Genomic DNA, 22450 nt, shown 5'->3' on the forward strand with positions numbered 1-22450 from the left:
GACTAAAATGTTTAGATTTAATATTTCATATAGCATTTCTGGAACAGGTAACTACAACTGGCTATGTCGATTTTCCCACTTTACCCCCAATTACATAAATGAGAAACTCGGGTTAGAGTAACCTTAATAAGCGAGACATCGCGATCCCTTGGACTCTCACTTTCGCAAGTTCGACTGTATATCTAATAACGATTCAGACTTTAAAAGGATTAGATAATAATACCAATTGGCAATGATAAAGTATTTCGTGAACAGATTTTTTGTGGTTCGTATTTAAAATCGTTTAAAATATTTATTAAATTTCATATACTTCAATATTTTTGATAATATCGACATTGGTGATGATCGATGGTCTATTGCTATCGCGTTATATCTGCACGGCAAATGTTATAAAAGGTCTAATGATCTTTCGGAGTAACAAGTGTTAATGACGAAATGGCGCGAACGACACTGATTGTGCTGTTTGCGGGATTCGCTGTTGTCTCAGCGGGCTACGCTGGTGTTATTGAAGACCTAGTTAATAGTGATATCATCAAGCCTCGGTTTTCAGACAATGTATTAGAGGATGCTAACTTAGACGTTGTAAGTAAAATGATTTTTTTTATAATGTCCATCGATTCAAAGAGATTACATGGGTTATGATCACCAATGTGAATATAGAAATTGCTTTGTTAAACACGATATAAACCTGCGATTTGAGTCTGTTATGTTATACAGAAGACTAGCATTGCCTAATATGTATGCTCTGTTTTTTATATCCATTTTTATAGTATTTCTATCACAATTGCAGTAATTCATTTTAACGTCATTTTCTTGTACAACTCTTCCAAACTAGAGGTTTAGACGGAAATACCCAAATAAAAAAACCCCTTCGACGTTACTATGTAATAAGCTTTTAGCAACAGTTATCTATTTAATTCTTCGTAAGCTGTACGCAACAGTTTATCTATAATAGATGTTATTGTAAAACGTGATTTGCTGAGGAAATTAATCTTTATATTTCCCTTTAAGCCGGAACTGGTTCGGAAATACAGATATCCGTTGGAAGTGCACGAGGTGACGACTTCAGATGGATATATTCTTCGGATGCACCGCATTCCGCACGGCAGGGACCAGAACAATGCCCCTGGTGTGAAGCGACCTATAGTGTTTTTAATGCACGGGTTACTATGCTCGTCAGCCGATTGGGTTATTATGGGCCCTGGCAATGGTTTTGGTACGATAAAAGAATTTCCTTCTGAGTTATTTTTAGCGTTATTTGATTATTAACATGTTAATTATTTTGCAGCATACATTCTCGCCGAAAATGGATTCGATGTATGGATGGGCAATGCTCGCGGTAATTACTATTCGCGAAGACACGTTCGTTTGAATCCCAACTCAATACTTAGCAACGCTTTCTGGGAATTCTCCTGGGATGAAATAGGAAATATAGATTTACCAACCATGATAGATTATACACTTAAGTACACAAGGCAAGAAAAACTCCATTACATTGGTCATTCACAAGGCACAACATCGTTCTTTGTTATGGCGTCACTTCGTCCTGAGTACAACAATAAGATAATTTCGATGCATGCGTTTGCTCCTGTTGCATACATGGCACATAATAAGAGTCTTCTATTAAACATTTTAGCACGTTATGTCAACGATATAGAGGTAAATATTCAATAGTTTAAAATAATTACGATATCTACGAGTTCTATTTTATGGAATGTCATAACACTTAGCTACTAATGGGAAGTTTGGAGGTTAATGAATTTTAAAATTAACGCACTTTAAAGAAGAACATAAGTGTAAACATAACATAATAATTAATGTTGATGAATATTGTGTAGCACACAAATGCACACGTAACCGAAAAATCTATTTAGCAAAGTGAAGATAAGCTTTAAATATTAAATACATTTGAAAAAAAACCCTAAATATAATTTTATATGTAATGACGTACGTATATTTTAGGAACTTGCGAGCCGTTTTGGAATTGGTGAATTCATGCCTAACAACCAGATAATGACATGGGCTGGAGAGTCGATGTGCAGGGATCAGGTCGTTACCCAGGCTATTTGCAGCAATATATTGTTCCTAATCGGTGGATGGAATGAGGATCAACATAATGCGGTGAGAAACGGCGCCTTCTAAGTAAATTTTGAAAATCTTTTTTTTTTATTTATTATTTCATGTTTATTTTTTTATGTCCACAGACAATGATGCCAGCGATATTTGGTCACACTCCCGCTGGTGCCGCTGTAAGACAATTCGCTCACTACGGTCAAAGTATTGCTGGCAAAGAATTCCGTCGCTACGACCATGGCTTGTTGAGGAATATGATTGTATACGGCAATATGAGACCACCAAAATATAATCTAGCGAATGTTAGAGTACCCACCTTTTTGCACTACTCCAACAATGATCCTTTATCTCAAGTTAGAGATGTTTATCGTCTGCATCAAGAGCTAGGTGAAGGAATCAAGATGTTGTTACCATTGCCCTCATTTACTCATTTAGATTACATGTGGGGGATAGATGCGAAGACTGTATTGTACGACAGAGTAATAGCTTTGATGAAATCCATCGGATAGACGTAATCGTAAAATGAAAAATAAAGTCAAGTAAAAATACATAAACTCTTAATACAATAAAGTTTAACAATTTTTATTAAAAACATTTTGTTTATTTTTGTTCATACTTTCTAGACTAATCTAGTTAATAATGTTCACACGTCAAAGTAAGTTTGTATGCGTTGGATGCTTTTAAATTGTATTTCACAAACGCCTCGAGATATAAAGTTTTCCGTATATACGAAATGCCGGTTATTTGACACCGTATACTTGTTAAAGTCAGAACTTAAGACAATAATTGAATAATTTTGCACTGATGTCTCACTAAATCTTAATAGAGTGATATAAATTAAGTATTAAATAAAGTCTTCTACTTTTTTAAAATCAACGATTACAATAGTTAACTTGAAATATAAATAAACATCTTGATAACGACATACCTCACATACTGGACAAACACAAAACAACAAAAAACAGTGCTGTCTATATATGCCCGAAATAAGCAAAACTTTACTGTATAAAGCGTATAAAGTAAGAGTAAATATTATGAAAAATATGTTGGCACAAAGTATCATCTAACGCTGGTCGTGTACAGAGGTACTGTGGGCGGGGCGCGGGATACGAGAAGTAATAGAATAATAGAATAGCGTCCCATGACTACGAAGCTACTCTTTGATGCCTACATTCAATGTACAAGCGCCATATGCAAACTATAAAACGAGCAGTTACGCAAAGTGGCTACGGAGCAAACCTCAATCTGTTCAACTGCTACGACGCACCCCTTCCCTACGAAACATTCCCATCACGGAGATTTCTATACAAATCTATGTCCATCCATCGCTTAAATCGAGCCTCAATATAAGTTGTACCTCAACACTATTTGCACCTCCAATACATATCACTAATCGTTACCCGTGGTACCAGTTGGTTACTGCAGTAAATCTGATGTTTTTTACGGATTCAGTGTCCGCGTAGCCGCGTAACGCGGTAACGAGTACCGGTAGTAAATCTGACGTATTCAAGGATTGATTGACCTGACCATATAAAAGCTACGCTTCAAATGTATTCCTTTGTAATTTTTCTGCAACTTAAAAATATAAATTTATATTAAAATTTTTACAAACACCTGAATTTGATTTCAACTAAAGTTAAGCGTCTTAAGATTTAATAATTTCATTAAAATAAGATAATGAAACGAATTTGCGATAATGACCAAATCAATAAATACACTTTATTCTATTTGGCAAAAATAAACATTGAGCATTTGTATTAAGGTACAATTCAATGTCATTTTTAATCTTCTAGTATTGACGACCGTAACTGATGGTAAAGATTGGCTATCATGAATGATGTACTCTTATATATAAGACCTGATTCGTCTTCTTTAATTTAATTACTTTCCGATATGTGGCAAAGAAAACTAATTGTGTTTTTCTTCGGGGTGTCTCTGGCGTCAGCTGGGACGGCACCAAACGCCGAATACATTGAGGAATTAGTCCAAAGTGATAGTTTTGGTCCACGATTTTCGGATAATTTAATAGAGGATGCCATATTGGATGTCGTAAGTTCTTTTTATTTGATTGTTTTGGATTCAGTGTTAACGTTTTGCTTTTCTCCACTGGCTGTTCAAGAAAAGCATAAGTGCACTCTGTTATCACAAGAAAATGTAGTCAGTATTTATAATTTGATTTCATGCTTATTGGTTTAGTTTCTGAATGTTTACGCTTTCTAATATTAAGATTTAAAAATGGAATATCTCTAAACTTACTAGCCAGGACTTGTTCGAAAATACAATTATCCATTGGAAGTTCATGAGGTGAGAACTCCAGATGGATACATTCTACGCATGCACCGCATACCACACGGCAGAGATCAGAACAATGTGCCCGGGGTGAAGAAACCTGTAGTATTCTTAATGCATGGATTGCTTAGTTCCTCAGCTGATTGGATTGTTATGGGGCCTGGCAGTGCCTTTGGTAACTATCCTTATGGTATTGTTCGAAATCATTATTAGTACGAGCACGATCTTGACATTTAAATGTATTTAAAACCAAATAAAAAATAGTTTTCAGGCGAACTTAACTTAGGATCAGTTCGCTAGTTTGGGAAAAATTCAAATATTGGAAATCAAAGTAATCTATATTATTTTTTTGTTATAATGATTAATCAAAAAAGGTAAAAATGTAATATGTAGTGTAGTTACATATTCTTAAATGACTTTGTGGTTAACCGATCTGTTTTTTGAAGGTTACCTTCTTGCTGAAAAAGGATTCGATGTATGGATGGGCAACGCACGCGGTAACTACTATTCGCGTAGGCATGTTCGTTTGAATCCCAACTCAATACTGAGCAACGCTTTCTGGGAATTCTCTTGGGATGAGATCGGAAATATAGATTTACCAACGATGATAAATTATGCTTTAAATCACACTGGACAGAAAAAACTTCATTATGTTGGACATTCTCAAGGCACGACTGCATTCTTCGTCATGGGATCACTCAAACCTGAGTTTAATAACAAAATATTATCTATGCATGCTTTTGGTCCTGTTGCGTACATGGCTCACAATAGGAGTCCTTTGTTGAACGCTATTTCACCATTTGCTAACAGGATCGAGGTAAGAAATTGTGACGAAGAAGTCCAAACGTTGATGGTTTTCTTTAATGATGCCTATATTTTAGGAACTTGCGTCTCTCATTGGTATAGGTGAATTTATGCCAAATAATTTGATAATGACTTGGGCCGGCCAAGCTTTGTGCAGAGATGAAGTGGTGACGCAGGCGATATGTAGTAACATACTGTTTTTGATAGGAGGATGGAACGAAGCACAACACAATGCTGTAAGTAGCCCAAGAATTATTCGAGATATTTTCTTGACCATTTTGTATTTAGATTGAACTTTCTTCAGAGTAGGTTAAGGTAAAATCTGTAAAAACCTCAAGTCACCTCAAGTTCCACTTGGATCCGGCATTCCTTTGCAGATAGTATAATATATATACACACATGCTTCAATCTCATTCAATCTCAATCAGAAGAAAAGTTCGCTTCAATATAAGACTCTATATTTACCATGTATTCATTTCTGTTGATAGACAATGTTACCGGTAATATTAGGCCACGCCCCTGCCGGTGCTGCGGTAAGACAGTTCGCTCACTACGGTCAAAGTATCGCTGGTAAAGAGTTCCGGCGCTACGACCACGGCTGGATGAATAATTTGCGAATTTACGGCAATTTGATGCCACCGAAATATGATTTGGGAAATATTAAGATTCCCGTATTCTTGCACTACACCTACAATGATCCCTTGTCTCAAGTTGAAGATGTTGATCGTCTTCATAAGGAACTGGGAGCGAGTACTAAGATGCTTGTACCTCTACCTTTATTTAATCATTTAGATTTTATATGGGGAATAGATGCAAAAGAATTGTTGTTTGACAAAGTTATAAAAATTATGCGATCTATTAATGTATAATTTTAATGTGAAATTATAAAGAATTTAAGAGTTGTTTTTCTGAACAATTGAATTAAATAAAATATATTAAATCCAAGTACTAAACAGTTTTATTTCTAAACCGAGTTTATGAAGTTCATATACGCCATACTGTTTATGAACAAACTTTTCATCATTCTAGAAGCTTGGAGAAGTCCACAAAGTCATGATCTTTTAATAGTGTTATTGTTCTCGACTACTTTTTTTATCATTTCATCGAATATTATTGTATTACATTCCTAGTTTTAATTGTTTTTGAACGCTATTGGTAGAAAAATTATCTGATATCGTAGATAGACGTATCTATGTTAGCGGTCGTTGAATAGTTATGACAAAAACAAGTAGCAAATACCTAATTGATTTGGTATTGATAAGATTTAAAGGTTAGATAGCGGAAATTATATCAGTTAATGACGTCTATTTTCTTTAAATCACAGGCAGCCTTTTTGGTTCGTGTATAATAATGTCTAAAATACAGGACAATTTGTCAGTCTGTTTTCTCAGCTTAACTGGTGTCTAGAAATAACCTAATCAACATCTAAGGTTGGCGACAGGCAGGCCGGCCATAAAAATTTAACCGAAATATTAAGGTTTTTACAACCTTGCGCGTAGATTCCACGTGAGCGCTATAAGGCCAGGGAGACGACGATGATGGCCTTGAGAAGGAAAAGATTGATAACCAAAGAGCTCTGTTCTTGATATGAAACTGCAGTTTATATCTCGAAGTTTCAGTACAAAGTTTCACCTAATCCAGAATAAAACTGCAAATACTTGACACTAGCTCAATCCGCAATAAAAATCAATTGAATTAATTTGAATCTCGAAGAGAAAATGTAAAAAAATCCTTTTTTGTAATGGAAATGTTTCGTTCTGATTGTTTACGTTCTGTCTCTAATACAAAAAGAACGTACATAAGTAATCAGAACCTTGAACCATTTCAATTTCAAGGGCATAACCGAACCTGTTGCACCTTAACACTGATCTTGCATTTTACATTGTGATATAATTACGGATATATTATCATACTTATGTTATTTAATAAACAAAATATTAAACCCGGAAAAAACAAAGGATTTATTTTGCTTTATTTTTCCGGGTGCTTAAATGTATTTTAAATACGGTTCATTATTTAATTTTAGTATAATAGATAAGATTTGTGGAATTGCTCGATATCTTAATACAAAAGAATATAAAACATTGGTAAGTTTTTAACTCTTAATTGTTTATTCGGCTACCGCCATGTCCGGTAGGATATTATTGTTATTGGTTGCTGGAGTTACTATAGTGTCCGGAAGATCACCGCAATCTGACTACATTGATGATCTAGTCAGGACTGAGAGGTACAGTCAACGATTTTCAAACAATGTAAAGGAAGATGCTAAATTGGACGTAGTAAGTAAGATTATTAACATTTTTATTTATAATAAAAGCACCTTATATGAATAATAGAAATTAATAAGTAAAGAAGTAGAAGACGACAGCGCCATATTAACTCCTGTTTTGTGAACGGAAGTCTATTCTGTCAACTCTAGCGAGATTACTTAAATATGAAAGTAGAAAGCATTTTTAAATCTCAAGTTGTATACTTCAACAACTGTAACCGTTGATAATGTGTTAAAATAATTCTTCCATTTTTAGCCCGAGCTTATTAAAAAATACAAATATCCATTGGAAGTGCATGAGGTGACGACTCCAGATGGATACATTCTGCAGATGCATCGCATTCCGCACGGCAGGGTCCAGAACAATGTGCCCGGTACAAAGAGACCCGTTGTGTTTTTGATGCACGGTTTACTTTGTTCTTCAGCTGATTGGATTATATCAGGGCCTGGCAGTGCCTTTGGTAAATATAACTAAAAATATAACTATATTTCCATACATTTTTATCGTAGACTTCTTTCAATATTTCGTGAACCCCGCTAATACATTTCTCTAACTTTAACTTTGTTTCCCGCCATCATACACTCCACCGGGCCTCAAGACCCCAGGACCACTTTGACCATTTTAGGAATGAATAAACTCAACACAAGGTCTATGACCTGAATTCAATATTTTTTGGCTACTCTTAATATTTTTTATCATAGGTTACATTCTCGCCGAAGAGGGATTTGATGTTTGGATGGGCAACGCACGTGGAAATTATTACTCACGCAATCATGTTGAATTGAATCCTGATAATACAGATTTCTGGGATTTTTCTTGGGATGAAATTGGCCATATTGACCTACCAACAATGATAGATCATGCTTTAGCAGAAACAGGAAATGAGAAAATTCATTATGTAGGTCATTCTCAAGGCACGACAGCTTTCTTAGTCTTATGCTCTCTCCGTCCCGAATACAACGACAAAATAATTTCCATGCACGCATTCTCTCCTGTTGCATTTATGGCGCACAATGAAAGTCCTGTATTAAACGCTATAGCTCCGTTTGCTAACAGTATCAAGGTAAATATCGACTAATTTCTGATTATCTCTTAAGTAAAATGATGTAAAATAGTATGCCATTTGATCCACTCGAATTTTATGTGGCTTGGAATTAACAATTCAAAGTATGGCATAGATGTATTTTGATCGAAGTTTAAAGACAACCCATACAGTTGCTAGACCAATAACTATTTGGTGCTTAGTGAAAAGAATATTTGGATGTTATTCCAATGATTATCAGTAAAATTCAACCAACATCAAAATATACAATAAATTATTGTATTTTGTGTATGTTCCACTTTTTTTATTATTTCAGATTCTGGCATCTCTCATCGGCATTGGTGAAATAATGCCAAACTCTATGTTACTAACATGGGCCGGACAGATATTTTGCAAAGATAGCGCCATCACTCAAGAAATCTGTAGCAATATATTGTTCGCTGTTGGGGGATGGAACGATGCACATCTTAACACTGTAAGTGATTTTATAATATTATTTTACTAACATATTTTTCTTCCACAACTCCTGTTAGATATGAGTTTATATTATATTTCCTATTAGGAATTAGAGAATGAACTAGTTTCTTACTATTCTGTTTTAAATGAACTTAAAAAAATTATAAACTTCTCGAGGTGCCGTTGCATACACAGAGGAAGTTGTACAAGCTACTAATACAAGATGGCGCTCTGTGTTGCCCGATTCAGATTATAATAATTGCCATATCAAACAACAACTAATAAGCCTAATCCATTATTAGTTGGTTTTTTGGTAGTTGACTCAAAGAGTTCAATTCTAAAAACCATTGATTGAACGGATATAAGGTTACTTTAAGATTTTTTTAATAATACTACATTTATTATTGCATTGCAGACAATGATGCCAGTTATATTTGGCCACACTCCTGCCGGTTCGTCAGTTAAACAGTTTGCTCATTACGGCCAAAGTATCGCCACGAAGGAATTCCGTCGTTACAATCATGGCTTTGTGAAGAACTTAAGACTGTACGGCCGTCGAAGTCCGCCTAAATATGATTTGTCTAATATTGTTGTACCCATATTTTTCTATTATTCCGACAACGATCCTTTATCTCAAAGTAAAGACGTTTATCGTTTATATGAAGAATTGGGAAGTGAAAGTAAAGTATTGTTACCTTTGCCATCATTCGGACATTTAGATTACCTTTGGGGTATAGACGTTAAACCATTGTTGTATGATACAGTGGTACAATTGATGGAGGTTTTAGAAGACCAGTAATTTTATAAAACGACTGAAATTTGTATATAAACTATTGCATAACTTAAGACATTAGCATTATTTATTAAATAAATAAAGTGATTTTTTTAAAATTAAAACATGTTTTATTATATTTACGCATTAAGAAGTCACGACTATTTTTGCTTTAGTGATAAATAATGTTTAATAAATCATTCGTGATGTTGACATAAATTGTGAAAATTATTACATGATAGTAGTATACAATTTTGTATAATTTACAAAACGTTAGTTACGCTTGCTTTGTAGAATAATGTGTGAACACAGAGATGATTGTGAAGGGTTAAATAATAATCTAAGCTTATAATAAGAAATTCGTGTAAATCACCATAACTCGGGAAGTTTTTTCTTCACAAATTAAAAGAACATTTTAAGAAACCATAGTTTTTAACGTGATGATTTAAAAGTGATGTAAACAAATCGTGAATCGTGTTTTGAAAGTGATGAAAATTCTTTATTTTAACTACTTACGATTGCTTACTTGGCTACAGAGATGTGCAGTAAATTATTAATGTTGTTTGTGTGCGTGTCTCTTGTATCCGGACGATCCCCTCATGCCGATTATATCGATGAGTTGATTAGAAGTGAGAGCTACAATTATATATTTCCAGACAACACGTTGGAGGATGCGAAGTTAGATGTGGTAAATGATTACATTTATTAAGTCTCTCATCTTTAATTTTCAAATGCTTCTACTAGCAATAACGATTAATGGTGAATTTATTGTCTAGCCTGGTCTCATCCGAAAATATAAATATCCAATGGAAGTACACGAGGTGACAACATCAGATGGATATATTCTGCAAATGCACCGCATTCCGCACGGCCGAGACCAGAACCAAGTTCCCGACCCAAAGCGACCCATAGTTTTTCTGATGCACGGGTTGTTATGTTCTTCAGCTGATTGGGTCATGTCGGGGCCTGGCAGTGCCTTTGGTAATTAAACCATTTTTGTAACGATATGTTACGACAACTATAGATTCACTATTGCCTTTTCGCTATTGATAAGTAGCTAAATCTTAATATTTATTATTTTCTTTTATATTTTTAAGGTTACCTTCTCGCCGAGGAAGGATACGATGTATGGATGGGTAATGCTCGCGGAAATTATTATTCACGAAAACATATTAGTGTGAATCCTGACGATATAGATTTTTGGCAATTTTCCTGGGACGAAATTGGAGATATAGATTTACCAACAATGATAGACTATATCTTAGATCATACGGAACGAGAGAAAATTTACTACGTTGGCCATTCTCAAGGAACGACAGTTTTCTTCGTAATGTGCTCTCTCCACCCTGAGTATAATTATAAGATTAAGGCCATGCATGCGTTCTCTCCCATTGCGTTTATGGCGCATAATGAAAGTCCTTTATTAAAAGCCATGGCCTCGTTTGACAACAGTATGAAGGTAATAACTAATGTGATATTCTAGCACAAAGTAGATGTTCCTAATTGACTAATTATGATTGCTTTTCCCAATTGCTGCTTCAATGTATCTGTTGTTATGATTAACATACCAGATTACGTCCGCTTACGAAGTAGCTGTTGTTACTGCTTCCTTGACTGACACTGTGAGTTAATATTTAAGCAGGCGTCTGTATGGCTTTTTGTTGTTCTTCTACTTCAGATACTGTCGGCTCTTATTGGCGTTGGAGAGGTAATGTCTAATAACTTATTTCTGAAGTGGGCTGGAGAGTCGTTCTGTAAAGATCAAGCTATCACCCAGGCGATCTGTAGCAACATATTGTTTTATATAGGTGGTTGGAGCGATGAACAACTTAACACTGTAAGTACATTGATTTAGAGAGCTTCTCTTGTCAAATAAAATGAGTTTTGGATGTAGTTTTAAAGCTTAAACTATTTGTGTTAAAAAGTTTATTTAAATTTTTAAGTAAATCTGCCGAAGGAATAACGTTGGCCAACAAATGCTTTGGATTTCGTAAATTTTTTTGTTAGTAGTCGCCTACGTAGTAACAGAAACCTTTGTGCAAAATGATAAGTTTCTAGACCCAGTAGTTTTGGGCTATGCGTTGATACTGACTCAGTCAGTTTACGTTTTTGATATAAAGCTTATTAGTATTTCTACATTAGAGCCTAAAAATATTAAAGCAATGTAAACGATACAAGATTCATACTTGAAATATTCCCATTCCAATGGAGTGAATACATTTAATATTAAATTTTGTATCTTTACAGACAATGATGCCAGTATATTTCGGTCACACTCCAGCCGGTTCGTCGGTTAGACAGTTCATACATTACGAACAAGGATTTTTTACTAAAGATTTCCGACGCTATAACCACGGCCCATTGAAGAACATCGTGTTATATGGCACACGACTTCCGCCCAAATACGATTTATCAAACATCTTGGTCCCAGTATTCCTGTATTATTCTAATATTGATCCTTTGGCAGCGGTTCCAGATGTCAATCGTCTTTACAAGGAATTGGGTAGCAAAAGTAAAATGATGATACTTCTACCTTCGTTCAATCATTTTGATTACGTGTGGGGAATTAATGCAAACACGTTATTGTACGATGTTGTTATAAGGTTGATGCGTTTCGTGGACGCTTATGATAATTTCATGCGTAAACCGTATCTCACCGAATATTACAAAATATTAATGGGATAAAAGAACTTTGTGGATAAGTGACGTATTTACGAACAAAATGAACGAAACTTTACTCAGCTACTGCATAGAGTTAATTTATAATAAAAAATATTAATGCTGTCGCATCAAATTACGTTCGGAGTATTTACCATGACAAAGAAAGTGTGCCGCAAGAGAAAATTCAAGGGGTGCAACTTTTTTATTTCGCACTTCCCTGATATTATAAATATTTGACGTTAATTGTTTAAAAAAGGTACTTATCAATATGATTTCGTTATAACCGTGAGTTGTTAAATATAACTGTTATGTTTGTTTTATTATTTTTTTATTGTTTTTTGTTCAGTTTGACCGTTATAATAAAATCGGCAGTAATATTTTTCTTTTTTTATTATTGACTTGTAAAAGAAATTCAATATATTATTGGCATTGTGAATTGAAATTTTTGTATGTACTTTTAGCCATTATTAATTAGAATTCTTTGGCGCGAATGGCGCGCTTTCATTTCAAAGTCAAGTGTCAGAATGATTAGTGAGGGGATATAAACGTCGACATTTTAGTAAGGCTAGTGTTGTGCCACAGTGTCGGATTTTCTTCCTAACACTACTGTATATCAGTTCATTCGTTAATATTATTAAAATTACAATAGCAATCACGTCACAAAATCAATCTTCAATAATAATAAAGCGATTAAAATTATTTGGTCTGATAATACTCAAACATTAGATAATTGTTGATTGTGTCGGTAACCTCATACAATTCACAATATTGATAAAATAAAAATGTGGTATCCCTTTGTTCAATTGCTTTTATTACGCATATAGCGCTGGATGTAAACGATGGTACAGAATTATGTCAGACGTAAATTAAAATAATAGGATGAGACATAAACCTCATAGAAACGCAAAAGTGTGACGTAAGAAGAGGCAGTTACTAAAATTGAAAAAGGTATACGATTACAACATCATCTAAGGATTAATTTAAAATTAATAAAAAGACATATACAAAAAAATTATAAGAAGCAACATAATTGCCAATTACATTAAGATGTACATTAAGATGTAATTGGCAATTATGTTTGATGATGATCATGATCATATAATTTGTAACTTCAATTTGAATCACAAGAAATATGCAGGTAATAAGCAGTAACGAAAATGTTGACGACTTCGGATGTAAGGGTAAATAGAAAATATCTGAGTGCACTGTCTATATATGAGTCTTTACTCTTGATTAAGGTGTGGTAATATGAAGGTATTGAAAGACTGCAAAACATATAGAAAGTAAAAAAGACAAATACACCACACAGATATGCTAAAAACATTGGAAAAATTCGACACATTTAAAATTTTTGCCTTAAATGCTGTATATATAGTTCTGGTAAAATCATCAGAAATCCATTCTGGAATTAAAATAAAAGTCCCTTTATCCTGCCACGACGGCCCTTTTGAATATGAATTTCTGATAAGCTTAATATCGTTCTTGTCTGCGACTTATAAATTCAATTTCAGGTTATGAAATTAATTATAGTCAGTTTTAAAGTGGCTAATAAATTATTTATTTTATAAAAAGCGATTTAGTACAACGTTGGATAATTATTTTGAATTAATATGACAAGTCACTGTACCTCGAAAATTTCAGTATTAAAATACAGTAAAAATTTATCTATATGATGGATCAAATAACAACCCCACATGTTGCTATATATTGTCTGACCATTTGATATTACTAATGATAGATACGTTGATAAAAATTATACATTTTATTAATCAATATTAATATCGTAAAAAAGATTTTTATCAAGAGTATATAAGGCTTAATCAATTTTCCTAAATTAAGTTTTCTTATGCAACATGTGGCTTATTACTACATCATTGTTGTTTATTTTGGTAAACTTTGTAGTCGGAGGAAGGTCACCACATGCAGATTACGTTGAGCAGTTGGTAAGAGCCAACAAATTCGGATCACGATTATCAAATAATATATACGAAGATGCTAGATTGGATGTGGTAAGTGATAAGTTTCTTTGTTAGATAATTTCTGATTTATACCAGGTGTAATGTTTCGATATGATATTATAGCTTTTGCCCACGACTTCGCCTGCGCAGAATTAAAAAAAGGCTGAGAAAAAAGGGAGCTACATCTCATGTCTTACTCAAAATTGTGTTCTATATCTGTGCCTTTTAGTAAAATCTGTTGAACCGTTGCGTTATCGAGTTATCGAGTAAATATCAAACGTATCCCGCGGGAACGGTTCTTTCAGACTGTGTACTACATCTATACTAAATTTTATCGAAACCTATGCAGCCTTTCTGGAGATAGCCAACAAACATTTATCAAACATTAGCATTCACTTATAGTATTAGTAGCAACTAAGAAAATGGTGGTGTTATATTGTCATTCCATGATTTTACCAAGTAGTTGATTCATTGAATTCAGTTATGAAAATGATAAACAAGAGAAAGCGTAAAAGTTTTTGTCCTAAAATAAAATGTATGATTTAAAGTTGTATTTAATTTTTAAGCCTGACCTCATCCGGAAATATGGATATCCGGTAGAATCACACAACGTGAGGACTTCAGATGGCTACATTCTGCAGATGTTCCGTATTCCACACGGTCGGGACCAGAACAATGTGCCCGGTGTCAAGAAACCTGTTGTATTTCTGATGCATGGACTATTGGCTTCATCTGCTGATTGGGTCCTTATGGGACCTGGCAGTGCTTTTGGTAAGTATAATAAAAACAAGTGTTGCAAAATTCAAGCTTATCTTTTGTTTTGATACTAATGCTTAACTTACACTGAAAAATCTTTTAGGCAAATATATTTCTTTACATCATGTTATCGTATTACAGGATATCTTCTAGCCGAGGAAGGATACGATGTGTGGATGGGCAACGCCCGCGGAAGCACCTACTCTCGGAGGCATATCCGTTTGAACCCCGATTCCAAAATCAATAAATCCTTCTGGCATTTCTCTTGGGATGAAATTGGTAACATAGACTTGCCGGCAATGATAAACTACGCTTTAGCTCACACGGGACAGAAGAAACTTCATTATATTGGACATTCTCAAGGAACAACAGTGTTCTTTGTTATGGGCTCTCTGCGGCCAGAGTTCAATAACAAAATAATTTCGATGCACGCTTTTGGTCCCGTCGCGTACATGGCACATAATAAGAGTCCTTTGTTAAACGCCATATCACCGCATGCTGAAAGCATAGAGGTAAACATTTCTCGCTTTACTTTAATGAACTTAAATTGTTTATTTTATTTTAATTACCATTTTCTGTAGAGGATTCTTTCCCGCATCGGCACGGGTGAGTTCTTAGGTGATACCTCGCTGTCGACTTGGTTCGGAGAGACATTCTGCAAGGATGGAGCAATCACCCAGCCGTTGTGCAGCAATATGATATTCCTTATAACGGGCAGAAACGAGGAGCAATTTAACGCTGTAAGTATTTGAATACAAAAACTTATAGCCAAATTCATAGCAAAGTGTTTTATATGAACTTTATTAATTTCTTGAGTCGAACTTTATTCTACTATCATTTAAGTTATTTAACTACTAAGTCACCATGTCAACCAAAGCTTGTTTTTTTTTTGAATGTTTCTCCTTTAAAAAAACATACAAACTTTAAAGATTTGAACATCACCTACTTTAACCCTATTCTTAGCACGACTATTTTTTTACAGACAATGTTGCCAGTGATCATGGGGCACTACCCTGCAGGAGCAGCGGTTAGGCAGCTTGTTCATTACGGTCAGGGCATCGTTGATAAAGAGTTCTGTCGTTACGACCACGGCTGGATGAAGAACATCCTCAGATACGGCACAACAAGACCACCCAGATATAACTTGGGAAATATTAAAATTCCAACATTTTTACACTACACGTATAATGATCCTTTGTCGCAAGTGGAAGATGTTACTCGTCTGCACAGAGAACTGGGCGCGGGCGTCAAAAAGCTTGTACCTCATCCGCTTTTTAATCACATTGATTTCATGTGGGCAATTGATGCTAGGGAATTGTTGTACGACAGAGTGTTACAGTTAATGCGGTCTGTTGAAGACTAAGTAAAATGAATTAGAATGATCGAAGTTTGTACCCTACTTAGGAAAGTTAGTGAAGCTAATATTTATATTTTCTGGTTTTTTGCTATCATTAATAGATTTTTGCTATCGTTAATTTGTTTTATTTATTTCTAAAACTTCTCTTAAACATCCCAAAAAAGATGATTGAAACAATCACAAACTCGTTACTGTTGTTGGGAGGGAGTTGGGACTACAAAGGGGAAATGGCAACAATACAATACTATCCAGCTAAATCAGTGCCTATTGTTTAAATTGTAGCTTACTGCCAAACATCTATGGTCGAAAAGCAACCCACTGGAAAGGGCAGAAATTACTAATTTGGCGATAGCACCAGTGGTGGCGTCGACCATGGGAGCGTCGGTGGCTCAGGGGTTTAAGCACTAAACTTGCAATCAGCAGGTCCTGGGTTCGAATACCGCCATGTACCAATGTGTTTTTAAATTTTCGGTTTACATACATATTGTACGCTAATGTACACCCGATGTTCTTACGGTGAAGGAAGACATCGTGATGCAACCTGCATATATCTGAGAAGAAATTAAAAGATATGTGTGAAGTCAACCAACCCGCACTGAGCCGTCGTTGACTATGGCCTAGTCACCCCTAACATAGGGTAGGCTCCGAACCCCTCGGTGGGGACGTATACGTATACGATGAACCAGTGGTGGTACTTAATGTCAATATGTCTAAAACTTGTCGTGTCCTACTATTCCATATTATTACCATTTTAGATAACACAGTTTCAACGACGCTTGATACTTTAAGATTAATATGGAAACGAGTTCAACTAAGAAATATGGATGTTAAAGAAAAGCTCTCATCAAGTAGCATAAAAATATTTTCTTTTTTTACTCAAATTGCTGATTAAAATTCTTTTTATCAAATCTGAACTCAGTTGCTCGAGCATTAACGTAACAACGGTTCAGTTCCATTACAGGCTTAGTTAGATCCGTAAATCAGGAAATTACAAAGTCCATGTCGTTTCAATTTGAAAAAAATAATTCTCTAACTTATTTCTTAAAGACGTATTTTTTATACGAGAACAACATGAACACTGTTAAAATATTGATTAAAATTGTTTGAATTCTGAAACTTAAATGAATTTTTGATAGTTAAAGAATTTTTGTCACAATGAAAATGCATTTGCTTTTATTCTCAAAAATAATATAATGAAAAATATTTACAGTAAGATATGTAGTATTGTTGAGTAAAAGAATACAGGGCTATATTATTATAATACAGAACAAAGGCCATGTCTAAATATAAGTAGTTGATTGACGGTTATTTTAGTATTAAATTTGAAATTCATGACAAGAACCTGAAATAATTACGATCAGCTATTGAAGAATATTGTTCTCTTGCTAACAATATCTGAAACTAATTGGCGTGAGTTGAATATTAGACTAATTTAAAGACAACGATGCTATATTTCATTTACAAATTCAAAATGTAAACTAAATAATTATTAATTGTAGATAACGTTTTTAAAATATATGTGAAAACTAATATAAATATTTAGATAAGTATTTTTACTGAAGAAACTTTCTTAAAAAAATGATTCATTTAAAATTCTCCACTTTTTATCTGTCTGTTAAAAGCTCACATTTACGAGCTTTAAGTGAGCTTAAAATACACCGTAGCTCGGAAAAGCGCCGTCAGCGGCACGTTCACTGCGGCGGTCGTCATGCGAATATGCTAAAGTAATTAGCTGTCGGATATAAGCTCTCAAAAGCAAAGTACAAGAGCCTTTATGTTTTAGATATCTGCACGTAGTAGGTAAAATTAGGTCACGATATTGTGAATACTGTGTTGAAACCTTTAAGGTAAGCCTCCACTATCGTAGAACCTATATCAAAACAAGATGTCTTGAGATCCGTTCAAATCTTTATTGTAATAACTGCTATTGGCTATTTATAAAATAAGTCGTCAATACACATTTAGTATTGATAAGTACCACGTACGACAGTAAACTTACCAATTCCCTTTACTATGACAATTTATTGCAATGATATAAAATTATTTTTCTTTGTCTTTATCCATTTAATATTTTTTTTGTCTTTGATCTCATTACATTCTTAGAGTTTCTTTAAAACCATAAAGGAGTGAAGATAAACTAGAATTAGTTTTGCAAGTCTCTGTGCTTCTTGTTCTTACATCTTTGTTCCTAAGACAATTCATATAAGTCTTGTTTTATTAATTTTATGAAGACAATAGTTTAATATTATATTACAGATGTCTGCAATTTAATCTTAATAGTTTTTACCCGCGAGTTCGTCCGCGCGGTTTACTGCAAAAAACTTTCGCATTTATAATATTAGAGAGTATTGTAAATCACTGGAATTTTTTGAGTATTTTATTTTTCTCGAGTTTTGATTATTCTAATTTCTATTCTAAAAATATAATCAAAAAGGTTATGACTTTTACTTACTGATTACCTATACTTTACCGTTTTTATAACTATCGATAATTATACGAACTGTGTCAATTGCTTGATAGGATTTTCATTGTAGAACTAGTTAAAACTTTCCTTGAACTATTATTCCTTCATCTGGATAGAGTTTGACATAATTTCTCTTGGGAATCGTAAAATCATAGTTGACTGCATGTTGCAATATTGTTACGAAAACATACATATTGTGTGATGCTACTGAATGATGATGATACTATTGTGGTGATGGCAATAACAATGTTTACAATGGTGATAATGACGACATTTACCATGATAATCAATTATACAACAGTTCACTATACAAATTACTCTGGTATATTATAATTTATATTTTATAACTTTAACTAGTTTCTTTACACTTTCATGAATTTTTAACAAATTTAATTTCTATCTATGAAGTTAAATCAAACTTTACTTAGTTGGGATGTCGTATTTTAATCTAGTGTACTACTTTTGTACGAGCCTAACTTTACTACCAATGTGACGCAGGCCACATTAGGTGTTTTTGACTATTTATCACCTACCGGATTAACATATTTAAGAACCACTGAGATATAATTGTACAGTTGTATCTAAAACATGTTATTGTTTGCCTCTAGGTTATGCATGGAATTTCCAAACTGTGGTGCAAAACATAACGTGTGGGAATTAGTGAAGGTTGAACCGTACTGTTTGTAACAGTTTGCGTAGTCAGTAGAGTGTAGCGGCCTCGCTCACTAGCTATTCACGCGTCAACGCACTCAACGCATTGGGGATTAATATTGCCTATGCATATGTTGAAATATATTGGCTTTAATTTATAGGTAAAAATAACGTTCAGCTATTATGTTGTTGCAATGGTTTTTAAGTACTTCGCCCCCTTTAGACATTTTTAATGGTAGATGACGACAAATTTGCATGGTACAAATAAAGGGTAAAACAACGCTTTGATGGCATAATTTAACATCGAAGATATTAAAAATGATACTACTTACTGATACGTAATGGGGTAAGTTTAGAAATTTATTTGATTGTATATAATAATTAAAAGTATTAATAAAAAAAACCTCAAAAAGCTCAACCTATAGTTAGTCTTCAATATTGTATGCTAGTGTTATCAGTCTCGCAAAGCAAGTTTTAAAAAAGGAACAAAGTAAAACAATCTAAAAGAATATAAAGCGTGAAATTAACATAAAGGTAATTTAAGGTCGATACGTAGAGGGTAGAATAGATTGACGTAATTCAGTAAAGGTGGCATCGCCGAGTACTAGGATGCGCGAAAGGTCGACGCGTGACCTAATTAAGTTTGTGCCTTGTTTATGTATTCACCTGTATATTGTGAACTAAATTATATTAAATAACATGTAATTAGTACGTCATAGGGCGTTTAATAACTAGTTGTTTTTTTATCTATAAAAAGGTATACCAAAGACAGTTCGATTGATCATTCGACAAAATATGTAGGTTAAACTTTTAAATGGAGTTTTTTGTACACATTCGATGTTTAAAAGATATGACTTTCGAGCTGTTTCGGTTGTGTCTGGGATACATTTCCAAGTTAACGTTTACATTTTGTGAAAATGCGATTTATTCTTAAAATATAACTCTCTAATGGAATCTTTATGACATTAGGTTCATGTTCAACATTTCAAAAAAGTTTTTAATACTTTCTAGGTCAAACGATACAGTTATAACAAATTCAGAAACCGAAATTCAAAAGTATGAGGATGAATTTTTAATAGACAGTTGTAACTCGAGTCAACATATGTTGCGAAACGAGCCGGCTGGCAGACGACGATATGAAAAATTGCAGACATTTATCAGCCGCGGCGGCGCGTCGTGAGGTCGCATTCTGCGGTCGATTTACCGCTGACGGCGAATCTAATGTAGAACAAGATTTATACGCTACACACTATTACTTTGTTATTGTCCGATAACTATGGAACTATCGAGTCGAGTTTAGCGCTATTTTAGACAGGCACAACTTAACTGTTAACTGGAATTATAAATAACTACTAGGGGACCCGACAGACGTTGTCCTGTCTACACGTCTTTAATTTGAATAAATTAATATGAAGTTAATATTTGATGAAAATTGTGAATCTAAACCATTCCCAGATCCCCTTGAACACACACAAAAACATAAAACTTAATAAACCCATATTGGTACAGTCTATAGGAATTTTAGACACTTTAGATTAGAATAAAAATCTGACTCTCACTTGCACGTCATAGTTGGTTCAGTCGTTTCGGATACAGAAGATTACAATGAACAGATCCATATATACACGCATAGACATGCTTACATACCCGTCAGAAAACGTTACATTCCTGTCAGTCGGGTAATAAAATTCCCACGCGTTTTCGATGTAATTCCACAGCGACTCTGGGATGATATTTATTTAATATGCAAATCTTTTAGAAAAGATTTTCTTTGTGTAGGAAACAGCTATCTCGGCTCAAAGGCTAGCTTAATTATATTGTATTCATTTTATTATAAGACTTTCTATAGCCAAATTTGGATTATGAAGAATATTTCTTGTTATAAAGAACATCTTTGTCTATTATAATGGAAGTAATAAATAGTAATATCGTTTTTAAACATAGTAACAATGAATATAAACTGAAACGCGATAATAGAAAATATCATTAGAAACTTATAGGTTCTTATTTCGTGTCGTGATGGAATTTTCCAGTACAGATATTTCTTTATCTGTACTGCGTAAAAGAAAGCTGGGAAAACGTATATCCTTTATTCATGTTTCTTGAATATAGCTTGTTATTTCAATTTATTTCTTCCTAGAGACAAAATGCAATGCACACAAGCATTTCTTGTTATAAAATTCTCGATATATTTTATAGGATTCTCATAAAATTAGATTTTCATATTATTTAATTAAGAACAACACAACTAAGTTATTGTTTCGGAAGACGCAAAGATAAAGTTTTAAGGTTTGTTATATAATTCAATTTGTTTTTGAAACTTCTATAAATATTCAGGGAATTGAAATAATTTATTTCCGAATAATAATAATACAAAACATTACTTTTGTTCGTAATATTTATATTATAAGTATTATGTACAAAGAATGCCTACTCATAGTTAACTGAGATCTGCACGTAAACTCTTATTCAGATCACGTAAAAAAGAATTTATAAGAGACGTATGATTCTATTCGATAAATAATACTCCTGCGTGTTGCCTGTCAGATAAAAACTGATATAATGTCGTCACAAAAAATCTAATGGATCGTAAATTTCGTTGCGTTTCGTTGCGTCGTTGTTTGCTAGAACTATTATACTTTTAATGCACTAACACTGTTTCATTTTAAAAATGTTTAGAACAAAAGTTATAAAAGTCCCCAATCGTGACTGAATTTCAAAAACTGCGACGCCTGCAACTTTATAATAAGATTACAGTTGCCTTTGCACTGCGAAATTTCCAATTCAAATTTTAGCGTTGGTAAAAAAAAACTGGGGTATTTTAACGAAAATGTAGTAGATCTATTTTAAACGGCCGCCGACTAATAATATAACTAATCTAGAATTTTACAGGTTAT

At 33.8% G+C, this 22450-nt stretch overlaps 5 protein-coding genes across 5 annotated transcripts; all 5 read left to right on the forward strand.

The window, feature by feature from the left end:
* The first annotated feature begins 403 nt into the window (after positions 1–403).
* On the forward strand, positions 404–2665 carry LOC106121163 (lipase 3-like). Its single transcript, XM_013316674.1, has 5 exons — positions 404–582; positions 1012–1216; positions 1289–1659; positions 1963–2121; positions 2205–2665. Exons 1-5 carry the CDS (start codon positions 436–438, stop codon positions 2580–2582), a joined length of 1260 nt encoding a protein of 419 aa, XP_013172128.1. The 5' UTR covers positions 404–435; the 3' UTR covers positions 2583–2665.
* Positions 2666–3944: 1279 nt separating this feature from the next.
* LOC106121161 (lipase 3-like) lies at positions 3945–6074 on the forward strand. The gene is made up of 5 exons (XM_013316672.1): positions 3945–4122; positions 4333–4537; positions 4809–5179; positions 5244–5402; positions 5655–6074. Exons 1-5 carry the CDS (start codon positions 3967–3969, stop codon positions 6033–6035), a joined length of 1272 nt encoding a protein of 423 aa, XP_013172126.1. The 5' UTR covers positions 3945–3966; the 3' UTR covers positions 6036–6074.
* A 1218-nt stretch (positions 6075–7292) lies between these two features.
* On the forward strand, positions 7293–9776 carry LOC106121167 (lipase 1-like). Its single transcript, XM_013316680.1, has 5 exons — positions 7293–7445; positions 7692–7896; positions 8138–8499; positions 8795–8953; positions 9350–9776. The coding sequence occupies exons 1-5, from the start codon at positions 7293–7295 to the stop codon at positions 9731–9733; spliced, it is 1263 nt and encodes a 420-aa protein (XP_013172134.1). The 3' UTR covers positions 9734–9776.
* Positions 9777–10157: 381 nt separating this feature from the next.
* On the forward strand, positions 10158–12429 carry LOC106121160 (lipase 3-like). The gene is made up of 5 exons (XM_013316671.1): positions 10158–10394; positions 10483–10687; positions 10804–11165; positions 11385–11543; positions 11954–12429. The coding sequence occupies exons 1-5, from the start codon at positions 10245–10247 to the stop codon at positions 12389–12391; spliced, it is 1314 nt and encodes a 437-aa protein (XP_013172125.1). The 5' UTR covers positions 10158–10244; the 3' UTR covers positions 12392–12429.
* A 1753-nt stretch (positions 12430–14182) lies between these two features.
* Positions 14183–16556, forward strand: LOC106121162 (lipase 3-like). The gene is made up of 5 exons (XM_013316673.1): positions 14183–14376; positions 14892–15096; positions 15223–15593; positions 15663–15821; positions 16064–16556. The coding sequence occupies exons 1-5, from the start codon at positions 14221–14223 to the stop codon at positions 16442–16444; spliced, it is 1272 nt and encodes a 423-aa protein (XP_013172127.1). The 5' UTR covers positions 14183–14220; the 3' UTR covers positions 16445–16556.
* Positions 16557–22450: the final 5894 nt, after the last annotated feature.

Source organism: Papilio xuthus, unplaced genomic scaffold (genome assembly GCF_000836235.2).
Source record: "Papilio xuthus unplaced genomic scaffold, Pxut_1.1 DF826945.1, whole genome shotgun sequence".
Lineage (NCBI taxonomy): Eukaryota > Metazoa > Arthropoda > Insecta > Lepidoptera > Papilionidae > Papilio > Papilio xuthus.